We start from the raw sequence: 14563 nt of genomic DNA on the forward strand, positions 1-14563 counted from the left end.
GAATGTCCCAAAGAGAACCGACGTACTAACTGATGCTTCATCCAGAGCAGTGGACTGTCACCCTACGGCCACATTCCCAAGACTGCCCCTTTGCGTTAGGACTTCTCATTCTCACTCTGAATTAATAATCCCTCCCATGTCTTAACCTTATCCCAGACTGGAGTAAACCAACACTAGTCAAGTTACCTCTGAGTTACTTCATGTGATTTCATACCTGTGCCCCTATAGAGTTTCTTCTGGGAATTAAGAGTGAAAAGAACACTAATCTCACAAAGGAAAGCATCAAAGGAATCAGAATCAAGTTTCTACTTTCTGTTTCACTGTTAGAGTCATAGATTTCCATCTTAGAACAATGGCAATCTAAAAATTTGGTTTAGAACTGAAATAGCATTGGATACTTGATGGGGAAAGATGATGGAAATGGGCCTTGCCTACTATAAGCTTCCCTTTACACTGAATTCATTACATAATTTTTATTTATCTTTGTATATATTTTAATAAATTCTTATTTATTAAATTATTAACAGGCTGCCATTGATACTCAGGTGGAGACAAAATAGCACAGTAGAAAGTTTCAATTTTTAGGTTTCTCCTTGTTTTCAGAGAACTAATACTAATATCCCTTTTTCCTTCCTCCATATGACAGCATTTCCTGAAATTTTACATGAATCAGAAACCAGTGTTTGTATCAACAGTTTTATGGAATTAGTACCTTAATTGATCGAGTCACGTGATCAGTAAAATAAAGGTTTCTTGATAGCCAGTCTAAGGCCAGGCTCGCAGAAGCCCCCAAACTTGACAGAGGAGCAAACACTGTCCTGTTGGTTCCGTCTGTCTTCACTCTGTGAATTTCACCCTAGTGAGAAAGACAAGGAGTGGTGAGCTGTTTCAAGGCCACAGCTTCTTCACTGCAGTTGCTTTAAGATACTTCATGCATGGAAGAAATGCAAAATGCCAGGGCCACTGGGTGGGCTCACTGGGTAAAACACCAACGCCAGCAGCACTGAATCATTCATGTTCTCCCTGCCCCTTCCCCATTCTCACAGGTTTCTTCCCTAATAGGTAAAGAAAGAGTCCCAGTGGGAAGGAAGTTGGAGGAATGTTCTCTTTTCTCCTAAAGACAAAGATTCTGAGTGAAGGCCACAGCAGCCACATCAGATGTTTTCCTGAAATTCCCTTAGGGAATTATTGCCTTTGGTCTTAACTGAAGATCATTCTTATGTTAGTCTAATATCTTCCACTAGATTAAAGCTCAAGAGCAAACTTGGTTACTGCTTCCTCTTGGCATGTACTCTGCAGTTGGAAGCAGCCAGTTCACTGCAGGAAAGTAGTAGTCACTTAATACTCGATGAATGAATAAATGCACCGAAGGGCTTAAACGTGTTTATTATTGGGTCTTTGCTCCAGGCCAACTTCCCATTGACATCCCTCACTGAATTAAAAAAGGCTTAGCGTTGAACTAATTTCTGTTTGGGTCATTCCCACCCCGACCCCCGCAAGCAAAAATGTAAGAAGGCCTCCGTGAAGGTAGGCTCTTCAAGAACAAGCTACATACTTGGAATGTTATTCGAAACTTACTGGATTTTCAAGCCAATAGATGAACTGCTCTGAATAATCAACTGCAACATCATAACAATTGCGTATCCCTGATATGGGCACCATCCCATCAAAGGTCTTCACGTCAGGATTAAGGGAAATTCCAAAAATTATACTGTTTCTTACAACTATTAGGAATGCTTGATCATCTGTGAAAATAACAGAATATCACTCAAAATTATATCCCAGATATTTAGACTAACAGAAGGCAAAGGATTATTACCATCTGATAGGATAAAATGCCACTGAAGGAACATGGCAATAATTATAATGCATGATAGATATTTCACCAGAAAATTCAGGGTTTTCCATTGGGTTTCAGTGGGTTGTTGGGTCACCAGACCACCAATTTCACATACGAGACTTCTGGAATCACCCAAGGTAGATCAGCATTTACCTTACACTTCATTAATTCCTTACTCACACTGCTAATCCATGTTTGGATAGTCACAGACAAGAAGTTCTCCCATTTCTAGATGCAGAATGACTCAGGCAAGGGAGAATTGGATTTTCACATTTTGGGGCAAAAGAAAATTTGTAGTCTCTTCTTGGTGAATGGCAGTTCATTAGTTTTAAGTATTTTTAGAAAATAACACCACAAAGTGTTGCCTAGTGTTTATGAAAGGGTCTAATTACTAAGTAAATCTAATTTATAATTGCACCAACTGTTATTTGACTAATGTCTATCTTCTGCATTAGATTCTAACTCCCAAAGGGCAGTGACCCCGTCCAATTTACTCACTATTATGTCCCCAGAGCTTGGAATAGTTGTCTAATAAATATTTGCTAACTGAATGACCCCATACATGAATAAATGGATGGACAGATAAGTAAATATGTAGAGTGTCTTCTGAAGTTCTCAAAAGTATCTATATATTGCAATTTAAACATCTTCATAATATCTTATTTAAACTATCACTTTATGTAGGCTCTTTAATAGATAATGAGGTCCTTTTTCAGAGATCATCTTCTCCAGACTATAGGCGCATTATGAAAAAACTAATAAAGTTCATGAGTAGGGTTTTATTATCATTCCTCTGCGAGAAAAGGAAAACTTTGAAATGTGAGTTTGTGTTATTAAGACATGTAAGATATATCACCTATTCAGACAAAGTATAAAATGATTAATTATTGCATAATCTTCATGGGCTAAAAATGGTGTTTGCATTATTTTGATTATTCCGGAAACTTTGCATCTTCAGCAGGATTATTTTGACAATTTTTTCTTTACTTTCTTTTACATTCGATTAGCTTTTCCTTGTTCCTGGCATTTCCATTACTGAGAAATGAATTGACTCAATTGATTACCTAGTACAGATTTGAAATTTGCAACTCTTCTTGAAAAGTACTACAATGTATAGCATGTAGTCTTTCACAGCAACCAGCAATGCTGTTTTCAAAAGCAACTGAGGCCAAGGAGCCTCCCACAGCTATGCAACTCTTGCAGGAAACAATGCAATGAGATTAACTCCCAAACCTTGCCTCGCTCAGCTGCTTTTCCTCTTTTCTGAACAACTGCAATAAATCAAAATAGCCATCCCCATTTATTGAGAATACATGCTACACAATATGCAGCAAACAAATACTTGTTCATTGAATTTCTCTCCTTAAAGCCTTTTGTTGTTGTTGCAAAATAACCAAGGTCACTTGGACTCTAAAACCTATGTTCTTAATCACTATTCTGCAAAAAGTACATGCTGGGTACTATTTATTGAATATCAAATCACTCCTGAATTCATTTGATTTAAATACAGAAATTAAAAATTATGAGTTTCAAATGTACCCTGAAATTATTCTGAGATCATATTTAATGATTAATTAATTATATATTATAAATGCTCATTGGTTCAGAGAAATAAGAAATATTTCTCAATTTCACAGGGGAATTTTTACTTACTCAAAATCTGATTCTGCTCTTTTTTAGGGTAATTTTTCTTTTGCTTAATTGGAAGAATTGTTAACTAAAGCACTGTTTAAGGCTGAAAAATCTTCATCTCTTATCCATCAAACATGGGCCTCCCGGACTCCTCCTCTAATAAGCTTTTCCTCCAGCGCTACTCCTTCAGCCAATTCTCCTCCCTAGGGATAGGTCTCAGGACCTCCGTCTGTTCACTGCGTTTGAGAGGGTTTACAACCAATGAACATTTGCGGGCCATAGATTAGAGGTGGGGTATCATTTAACGCTGCACTGGCAGAAGTGACCACCAAAACAGCAGGTGGCATAGGAAGGTGCATGAAAAGTGCTCTGTGGCAAAGAAAAAAGGACTAATTTTATAACTCTACACATCAGTAAAGGCATAAACATGTGAAAAATACATGAATGGAAAATAAAAATGATATTGAAAGGTTTGTCATCCATTCAACATTCACTGAGTGACACTGTGTGCCATGGGCATATACGAAGGGATCAGGTTTATCCTCAAGGAACTGAGAATCTGGGGGGCCAGACAAAGAATATGGACCATGGCCATGAAAGAGTAGGCACAGCAGCATCTAGGGTTGGCTGGAAAGGAGATCAGGAGAAATGAAAATTTCTTCATTTTTATTTTTCATGTCATTATCTTATTAAGAATTAAGATTAGTGTTAGCAGAGCAAAGAAGTGAAAAGACAACAGTCATGAATGAAAAATTTATGTTGTCATTAAGAGGTGGCATTTATGACTCCCAAGCATAGCTCCTCCCAGAGTCAGACCTTATACAACCCTATTTTGGATGTGCAGCTCTTAATATTAGGGGGTGCTGGGAAGATGGTTTGAGTTTGGGGGGCTTTTTGGCACTTGAAGAACATATTTGATAAACAAGAAAAAAACTATTTCATACAGAGAAAGCTCTCCCATTAAAATTTTATAACATAAAATTAGGAAAAAATAGAAATACTCCCTAATCTCCCTTCCCAACAGTAAGCACTATTGACATTTGTGTATCCTGTCCTCCAGATTTTTTTAATGCATGCTTTTATGAATACATAGCCAATATTAAACAATCTGTGCTTTTTCACCTAATCTTATACAAGAACTTTCAAAGATATGCTAGACACTGTACAGACAAAATTTTAAAGGTGATCAAATATTTAAATAAACTGTTTTCATCTATGAATGTTGTCTTCTAAGCTTCTTGTTGAAAAAAAGCAATTTTTTTTTTTTTTAGTTCACATATATTAGGACTCAGTAACCCAACCGATGCTCAGAAGCCTGTTGGAAAATGTTGAAAAAGTTCCACCTCAGTAAAAATCAGTCCATGGGAAACCACTAGTGGAATTATTTGTGAAATAAAAAAAGGTATTTTTTAGGGTTGACACTTATCAATCACTATCAGATAGAAACGTAGATGACACCAATCCCCAACGCACAGTTCAACAATCTTTGTGTGGTGAAAGAATGTTTTGTACAAAGAATGTCTATAGCCCCGTTTAATCTTCTGCTGAAAGACTCTGAGGACACACTAAATTAAACAATGTCAACAAGGATTAGGTTCATAATAAATCTCTGAAGAAACACTGCAAATGCCAATCCCTTTGTAAGCATTACCAATAATTAAAATCTTTCATCACAAAAGTATCACTGCAAAATATTACATGCTGATGGAATTCAATGTTCAGTAACCCTGCATCTGTATAACCTGTAAATGCCATAAATTTCCTGGATTCAGGAATATATTTTCCTTTTGAAAACTAAATTTTCCTCTAGAATTAAGACTACTTTTCTCTTAATTTAGGAATTTTTCACCATTAAACATTTACTTTTAACTTGTCCACAGCCATTTTTATCAGGATGAAAATGTTTACTCCTTTTCACTGAGTAATGAAAGAAACTTGCTTATACTACCTCTTTAGATTTTTAAGCAAAGGCAAATGATTTCTTAGAAATCCCCTTTGTGGATTGACTCTATCTTATCCTTCCTTTCTTGATCCCTAAAGTACTTAGTATAATATTCACATACTCTTCAATCAACCCAGTAAGATATCTAGGATGAGATGAAGAATAAATTGCTGAAATAATCACTCAAAGTATTTCATACAAAGAAAAGCTTCATTTTTAGAGCACCATAAAATAGTAAATAATAAAGGGACTGAAACTGGAGTCAGAACACCCATACTGTAACACTCTTTATTTACTACTGGTTATGAGAATAAAAAATGAAATAGGAGGCACTTTCCTTGTGGTCCAAGGTTAAGACTCCACATGCTCAATGCAGGAGTCCAGGTCTGATCCCAGGTCAGGAAACTAGATCCCACATGCCGTGCAACTATGAGTTCACATGCTGCAGAGTTCACAACTAAAAAATCCCACGTGCCACAACTAGACCCAGTACAGCCAAACAAATAAATAAAAATAAATATTTTTAAAAATGAGATAAGTAACCTAAAAATGAAACTATCCACAAATATACATAATTTTTATTTCTAAATGCAGAATTTGGAACTTCCCATTATCACAGCTTGCCTGCCTATAACCAGGTAAGAAAAAATGTGAGGTTAAAAAATGCTGAACCACAGGCACACATAATATTGGCTCCATATATAGAAACTATATTTCAATTACAACTCATTTGTAATGGAGTTTCTGTATATGGTTGATTGTAAATCAGTTTTTGTTTATGGTGCTCAATTAACTCACCCCATACGGCACACACCCCACAGATATCTGCTGATCAGAGGAAACATCGCACACACGCGCCATCACCAAGTGCTTTAGAGTTCGATGGCAAGTTCCACCTTCAGAGCGTACTTAAAGGACATACTCTACCTCTCACGCAAGTCACAGAATCACGAGCAAGAGTCCACCCAGAAGGACAAGCACAGGAGTAAAGGCTCTTTGAGGAAAGCAGGCACAGATGGCTGCATCGGGTATAGCTGCACGGATTTGAGGCTGTAATACAAAGAGAAGAAAACAGGGTGAATGGAAAACTGCCCACATTAAAGTGAACAGAATGCATATAATCAAATATTAATCAGCCACCAAAAAAGAAGAAAATACTCCATTTGCAACAACATAGACAGACCTGAAGGGTATAATGATATCACTTTCATATGAAATCTAAATCAAAAAATAAAAAACAGATTGGTGCTTGCCAGACACAGGGAACGCAAGGTAGCAAAAAGTGTGAAGGTGGTCAAAAGGTGGAAACTTCCAGTTACAACATAAAGAAGTCTTGTGGATGTAATGTACAGCATGAAGACTAAAGAGTTGATCCTAAAAGTTCTAATCACAGAAAAATATGTGGTGATGGATGTTCACTAATCTCACATTGATCGTTTCACAATATATATAAATATCCAATCATTATGTTGCACACCTAAAACAAATGCAATGTCATTTATCAATTACATCTTGATTAAAAAATTGTAATCCCAGAAGTCTCTGATATTTGGACACACAAATATTTTAGTTACCTTGGCTAGTTCGATTTTTGCCCTTAACTACTTCACCCTTCCCTAACATCATCTTTCAACATAAGGTTCATAAGAGGCATAAGTGGGAAGAATGACTTACTCAAGGTCACAGACCAATCCAGTCTATAAATGGAGTATGAACAAACAGCCCCTGAGTAATCCAGAGCTTAGAAGTAGAAATTTGATGCTACATAAGATGTGTCTCCTTGGCTGACCCCAAAAAGATCTTTTTACATTAAATGAAACCAGGTTGTGTTCTCTATGTGACCTTATCTACTGTTGTGAAAGTTCTGGTTAGGTAATAATCTTTCTTTTTTTTATTGGTGACATCTTTCTGTTGTGTTTCTACTCCTTGAAGTAAAGAGACTTGGTGTGTATCCTGTGCTGATAGGATATTCTCTAGATCTTATATATTCTCATTACATACACTTTGTTAGATGCAGTAATCCATTCATTCACTCAAAAACTAGTAAAGCCAAACAGGCTTTCAAGGTGGTGCTAGTGGTAAAGAACCCAACTGCCAATGCAGGAGACTGGGAATACTGTAAATATGAGGCCGTTATTGTAACAAAGGGAACCAGAACTAAACTCATAAACCGTGTGACTTTAGAATGTGAGAACAAAGAACAAAAGAATTATGAAAGAGAGAGCCGTTTTCGATAGGATGGTCAAGAGCCATCTGAGAGAATGAAGTCACAAAGGACCATCTGAGAGTAACAGAAGGAGCACCTCAGACAGAGATCTGGGCAAGGAGCATCCCAGGGAAGACGTTCAGAGATGAGAAGAAGCCGGATATGCTTCTGTACCGAAAGGAAGTCCAGGGAAGCCCCGTGTGGCAAGAGTAAGTGAGAGAAAAAAAACAGGGAGACTTTGAGTATGTAAACACATAAAAGATTTGTGTTTTCCATGATAAATAGAAATCATGGAAATACACTGTCCAAACAAATAGGTCTGCAAAATTATACATTTTACATTCCCAGAATCAATGTTTTCCAAGCTATACCCAGGAAAGATATGCCTATCACGTACAAACTGGCTGTTTTGCAGGATGAACCACAACAATGCCAAGAGGCTGGTGAAGAGTCATCACTACTGACTGGTTCCCCATGCCACTTATTGGCTTTCATAACCTCATGAGTAGCACGATCGCTCCAGTACACAGTATCTTCAAAAAGACTTATGGAGTAAGGATGGCGCAGAATCTGTGAAGCAGAAGAGAACAATGAGACCTAGAAATAAAAACTAAGGTGAACAAAGTAGGAAGGGATACCTACCCAAGAAGATGGTTTCCTTTAGCATTTAACTTAACAAAGACATAGCAAAATCCTTTCTCAAGAGAGAGAAAAAAACATACTTCTTGACCTACATCCCACTGACAAATTAAAAATACTTTCATGGACCTGTGTCATTTAGCCTTCATCTTTACTCTGAAGGCTTCAAAAGCTCTTTAGTAAAATATACTTTTTCTTCATTTTCCCATTTAACTTGTGAAAATAAATTTCACCAGAATTTCCTGAATAAAAATACAAAATATGCAACAAACTATGATTTCATTGAGGAATTTACATATAATTAAATCATTATTTATGCGGAAACAACAGATTGGCATCAGCTAAATGACAGATCAACTAAATCACGCAAGCTATTAATCCTTCCTGGACCATGAACAGGAATAATGATTTTCTGCGAAAATAGATGGACCGGCCCTCCTTCCTGTTGATATTTTCTGGATGTCTACGACACAGAAGTGAATTTCTTCCTTTTCTTTTACTCCATATGCTTCCTACTAAACCATGATCTTACTTTAATTTCCTTTCTTTGCTACCAACTTACCAAATCACTGGCTATCACCTGCCTCCGATTGCTTCCATCGTAGTGACAGAAGTCTAGGTAATCAAGATAGCCATCCATGAAATAGAGTAGCCTGTTGGGGTAGTCAAGAGCTAATCCATTGGGCCAGTAGATCTTCTCCTGCACAATGATGGTGCGCTGACTGCCATCCATGCTAGCTCGCTCAATGCGAGGGTGACTGCCCCAGTCAGACCAGAACATCACACGGTCACTGTGGAAAGAAACGACTTACCAGTTGGACAGGACACATTTCTACATGGAAAATAACTGTCATTTTAAATAATAGAATATCATGTTTATGCTCTGCTTAAAATAACACATCTCCAGTTCAGAATATATGCAAGAGCTTACTATGTCACAAAGCAAAACTGCAATCATAATGCAATCACAAGCCATCTGGGTGTTTTTATAACGTTCATAAAACAAGCAGTACAGTGTGACACACTGAAATGTCTCAATGCTGATTTGTGTTTCTGTACAATCCATATACAGTTGATCTAGAAAAGTCCATCTGTCCTTGTTTATCTACCCTGTCATTTTTAAGAAAGTCTTTATTCATCATCAGATTCATCATAAATTTCACTGGTGTGTAATACTTTATAATATCTAGCACGCCTGCACTGCACTGAACATAATTTGCCTAACTCATCTTCCTGCAGAAGACAATCTAATGCACGATACTGGATGCTTGGGGCTGGTGCACTGGGACGACCCAGAGGGATGGTATGGGGAGGGAGGAGGGAGGAGGGTTCAGGATGGGGAACACATGTATACCTGTGGCAGATTCATTTTGATATATGGCAAAACCAATACAATATTGTAAAGTTAAATAAAATAAAATTAAAAAAAAAAAAAGAAGACAATCTAAGGAAATTCAAGGAAAGAAGCCCTCAAAGATTTCTAAGCATGAGAGAATTTCTTCTTTCCTTTAGGGCCAGGAGGAAAAAATCTCCTTACATGACCTAAAAGGAAGTTGTAATAAACAATATGAAACTGAAGCAAGAAAATCTGGCTTTTTGCGGTATAAATATGAAGTGTTTTACTGCATGCATTTGTTAGAGACTTCATCATATACTTGCAAGCTAAAAAGTAACATGATCTTTAAGTGAACAATTAATTGCTCTTGTGTACTTTATGAAGAGGACTATTCGGATAAAGGAAGACAGCAACAACTAGCTGTATGGCTAACATTTATATAGAGATGTCTAAACAAGGGATCATTTAAAATATTGTGATATGAGTATTAGCCACATCACGTTACTGTTATTTCTTCTCATACAATGTTAAGGCAACATGATATTTAAGAAAAAAAAATGTCTTACGTAGCTCTGGGATCTACTGCTAGTCCCCCTAGATTTGTTATGTTTTCACTAATCAGCACGGTCTTGTGGCTCCCATCCAGTTTCGCGACGTCAATTGTTCGCAGGGAAATGTCTGTCCAGTAAAGATTGCGTCCTATCCAATCTACTGCAATACTTCCAGTCATGCTGACACCACTGTCAAGTATCTAAAGACGAAAGTGAATAATAAGTGAACTCTCAAGAAATAATCCAAACATAGAAATAAAATGAAAATTGAGACTAAGGTATCATCTAACTTGTCCTATGCTCTCATGTAAGGACTAGAAAATGTGGTCTTCCCATGTATAAACAGTAGGGTTTTCTAGGGAAAATCTACAAGATTGTATAGAATTGAATACTCTATTGTTGGATTAGTGTGGAGTTTTGATTTCAGAATTTTTTCAGCTAAATAAAAACTGTATCCATTTGCTAAGTTGGCCACCCTATGAAACTTTACAGTGTTCTCATGGCAAAAGTAATGCTTTTATTGATTGAGAGCCAACAATTACAAAATAAAGTTCTAAGGGGCAGAGGAAACATAACCACCAAGGATGAAGAAATTGAAACTCTGGGATACTGATCAAGAAACATAACTGAATTAAAGCTAAGAAAAGCAACTTCAACTACAAGGTCCTATTGTATAGCACAGGGAACTATATTCACTATCCTATATAATAAACCAGATAGAAAAGAAATAATAAATTTTAAAAATATTTTAAAAGACAAAAGAAAGAAAAGCAACCTCCCCTGTGTCTCGTTTTTTATCCACTAGGAAAAAAAAAATGCAGAAGGGACTTCCAAGATGCAATGAGGTCTCTGTATCGTATAACCTGGTATTCAGATTCAAGTCTCTGCCTTCAGATCCCATTAGATAGGAGTTAGGAACATCCAGGGCTTTTAAGTATGGATGGCCCAGAGGGAGACATGAGAACCACTTAAGATAGGGTAGGACCTTCTCTCACTGGTGATTAACAGCAAATAGACCTGAGACTGGGGAACTAGGCAGATCAAAGGCCAGTAGATATGTACTTATGTACTTACTAGTTTTTTATCTGTTCCATTTTGAAACGCACTCCAGATTTTACCCTGAGTTCCATCAGACCAAAAGATACGACCACTGACTGAATCAAAATCAACAGCCACAATGTGAGAACCATGTTGGATAACTGGGTAGACAAAGTACCCATTCTGGGTCATATTGCCAGCAACAAGCTGGCTCTGACTCGCCACCAGTAACAGAGTTTCAGATTCTGTCCAGGAAGAAAATACAAAGTGTCAATGATTATGGGAGAAACAACAATATTTGATGTAATACCTTTGATAACAGAAAGAAGATGCCATTCCAAACTAGAGTAATGGGGAAAAACAAACAAAAACTCCTATAAGAATGATGTTACCTTAATAGCTGATTTTCACAAGTACTGAAAGTAAGCTTTCAAAATGTCTTTCATCCTTGAATTACACTTCAGTGTTTATCTATCAACCTGGAGTGAACTATTCTTGCATTCTTCCTGTTTCTATAGTTACTTTTGTACTTGCTTATTTTGTACTCCGCATTCAGCTGTGGCAGAGATTTCTAATCATTCCCATGTCCTCTCTCTTCTTCCTTTTTAGTATTAAATTATGCCAACTTTTAGCACAGCACAGGGCCTAAGAGCTAGAGGCGTTTCTCCATTTCCATTTCAATTTGGAGAGACTATATAACTAAGTTTCCATCAATAAAATGCAAACACAAATGATGTGTCAAATTCCAGGGATCATCCTTAAAAGGAAGCTGCTCACCCCTTTCATACTTCCTGGGAGCTGGCAAACTCTGGAGCAAGATCACTGGATCCCTGGATGGAAGGCACACCAGCTTTTACCCCCGAACCCTCTACCCTCCAGACTCCTACCTGAAAAGAAGAAACTGCCTCTTTGGTTTTAGTATTATTTATTTATTATTATTTAAAGCAGCCACATCAATACCCTAACACATAGTACAAACACTTTCATGTCAGAGAAACTTAATTAATACTATGTGTGTGCTGTGTTCAGTCGTGTCCAACTCTTTGCCACCCCATGGACTGTAACCCGCCAGGCTCCTCTGCCCATGGAATTTGCCAGGCAAGAATACTGGAGTGGGTTGCCATTTCCAATTCCAGGGGATCTTCCTGAGTCAGGTATTGAACCTACGTTTCTTACATCTACCTGCACTGGCAGGCAGATTCTTTACCACTGCACCCTCTGGGAAGCCCAGAATTAATACTGGTTGAATTTAATTCATCAGGCATTATACGAAGATGGTGTGTGGAGTATGCCTGTTAAACTAGCTGGAGTTAGCTCACTTTCATTACCTGTAGCTTTACAAGTCCTCCGATCAGCATCTAGCGTGTATTCTGAATCACACCAGCACCGGAAAGAACCTCTCATGTTGTAACAGTACTGGCTACAAAAGCCTGGAGTACGACATTCATCTATGTCTTCGCAGGTCTTAGAGTCATTGCCAAGCAGATATCCCAATGGACACTGGCACTGGGCCCCATAAGGCCCTTGAATACACTGGTGAGTACAACCACCATTGGAATCTGAGCAGCTATTCTGGTCTAGAATAAAGAAAAAGAAATCACAAAGGGGAAAAGTCAGCAATCTTTGCTTCTTTGGTTCACTCTGTTACATTACATGTCATATAGTCTCACATCACCCTCAACACAATACCCAAGTCTGAGCTATGAGCAGAATCCACATGGATGAGGTCCATAGGCTGTCCACTGCTCTGACTTGCCTAAGGATTTACCATCTTTCACATCCACTGGACTTGGACCACTTTCTTCACTACAACCTTCTAATATAACTCCATTTAGTGCAATGAAAGAAACGTGGAGGAAATATAAACTAAACATAAAGAAACATAACTGTCATTGGTAAAGCTTGCAAAGAGACCTAAATTACTTTCCATTTGTTTTCTTTCATTCTTATACCTACACAGATATGGAAGATAAGACTTTGACACTGAAGAACAGAGCTAAAAGGTTTACAAAGGGGAAGGAGAACTGAAAGACTAGAGGGCATAGATAAACTAACATACGATCATCCTTACTTTCAGGGCTAAAATGACTATGCCTGAGGCACCCAAAATAGTTATCTGCCTGTAGATGCAAATATCCTCTATTTCCATGTGTATTCTTATTTATAAGAGTCATGGTATGAAACATGTACCAGAAGGGGAAGTAGGTCTAAATGATTAGGACATTTTTAGCACAAATGCAATGCAAATAAAATCATAAGAACCTAAAATACTTTGCAGTCATACCTGGCTAGGGTTCATCTGAGAGTGAGCATCGATTAAAGAGCAAAGAAAGAAAGGACAGTAATTAGGATGATATGCCAATCACAGGATTTTAATCACAGCAAACACAAATCCCTGGACTTTATTCATTTTGTGGCAAGTTCTGATTGAAATTAGGAAATATGAAAGTTAGAAAAACTTATGAGCGCATTATCCAACAGAACCAAATTTAATTTGATGATCTAATGAAGTAAAAACACAGAACCGGGTGCAAAGGATTAAATGATAAATACTACCCAGTGATGATTTATTTGAATTCCATGAGGGCTATCCCTACACAGGTTGAAATTCAGAGAACTGAGATTCCTTCCTCAACAACTACATGGTGATTGTGACAATGACGACACGCAGCTGGCCCCTGCTCAGGATGAGTTCATGGCCAGTAAACTGTGGTCAGGAGACTTACTGCAAAGTGGGGACTCATCTGTCCCACCGGGGCAGTCAGAGACACCATCACACACTGCACTCAGATTCACACAGATGCTATGGCCGGGGCATTGCCACTGCCAACTGGGACACTGAAAAGGCTGAGTAGGGCAGTCCTTCTCATCGCTCATGTCTCCGCAATCATTGTCCCCATCACAGAGCCAATTTCTATAGATGCAGTTTCCATTCTGACAGACGAAATGAGAAGGATGGCAGGTTTTGGGGGGACAGCCATTGTGCTCATCAGATCCCTGGAGGCAGTCCTCATGCCCATCACACTCCCAGGTCTTCGGAATGCAGATCCCATCTTCTTGGCACTGGAATTCATCTTGGTGGCACATACCAGGAGGCCTGGTTGCTAAGAGAACAGCATGGGGAAAATGCGTTTGTAAATGTGATCCATAATCCCTTTTATATAACTCCTAGGTTCAGAAGAAATCATTTTGGATCAATGGTGAGTTTCTAATAATGATTATGACAAATATTAATTTAAGATGTAATATTAACGTCTAAAATGATTGTCTTCTCTGTCTGATCTGATTAATGGATCTGATAACAAAGAAACAGATGTACAATGGATAGAAGTCCCTGAGTCAAAAGAAAATTATATTTCCTGTGTTTCTAACTTTGGAT

The 14563-nt window shown here is 37.8% G+C and overlaps 1 protein-coding gene across 1 annotated transcript in view; it reads right to left on the reverse strand.

The window, feature by feature from the left end:
• LRP2 (LDL receptor related protein 2) overlaps window positions 1-14563 on the reverse strand; it is a 176348-nt gene that overhangs the window by 70530 nt on the left and 91255 nt on the right. Inside the window, 10 exon segments of the mRNA XM_070357974.1 lie at window positions 713-856; window positions 1579-1745; window positions 6342-6464; window positions 8018-8094; window positions 8096-8190; window positions 8822-9050; window positions 10162-10346; window positions 11221-11429; window positions 12513-12761; window positions 13911-14288. Of these exon segments, the coding sequence (XP_070214075.1) occupies window positions 713-856; window positions 1579-1745; window positions 6342-6464; window positions 8018-8094; window positions 8096-8190; window positions 8822-9050; window positions 10162-10346; window positions 11221-11429; window positions 12513-12761; window positions 13911-14288 (1856 nt within the window).

Source organism: Bos mutus, chromosome 2 (assembly GCF_027580195.1).
Source record: "Bos mutus isolate GX-2022 chromosome 2, NWIPB_WYAK_1.1, whole genome shotgun sequence".
Classification (NCBI taxonomy): domain Eukaryota; kingdom Metazoa; phylum Chordata; class Mammalia; order Artiodactyla; family Bovidae; genus Bos; species Bos mutus.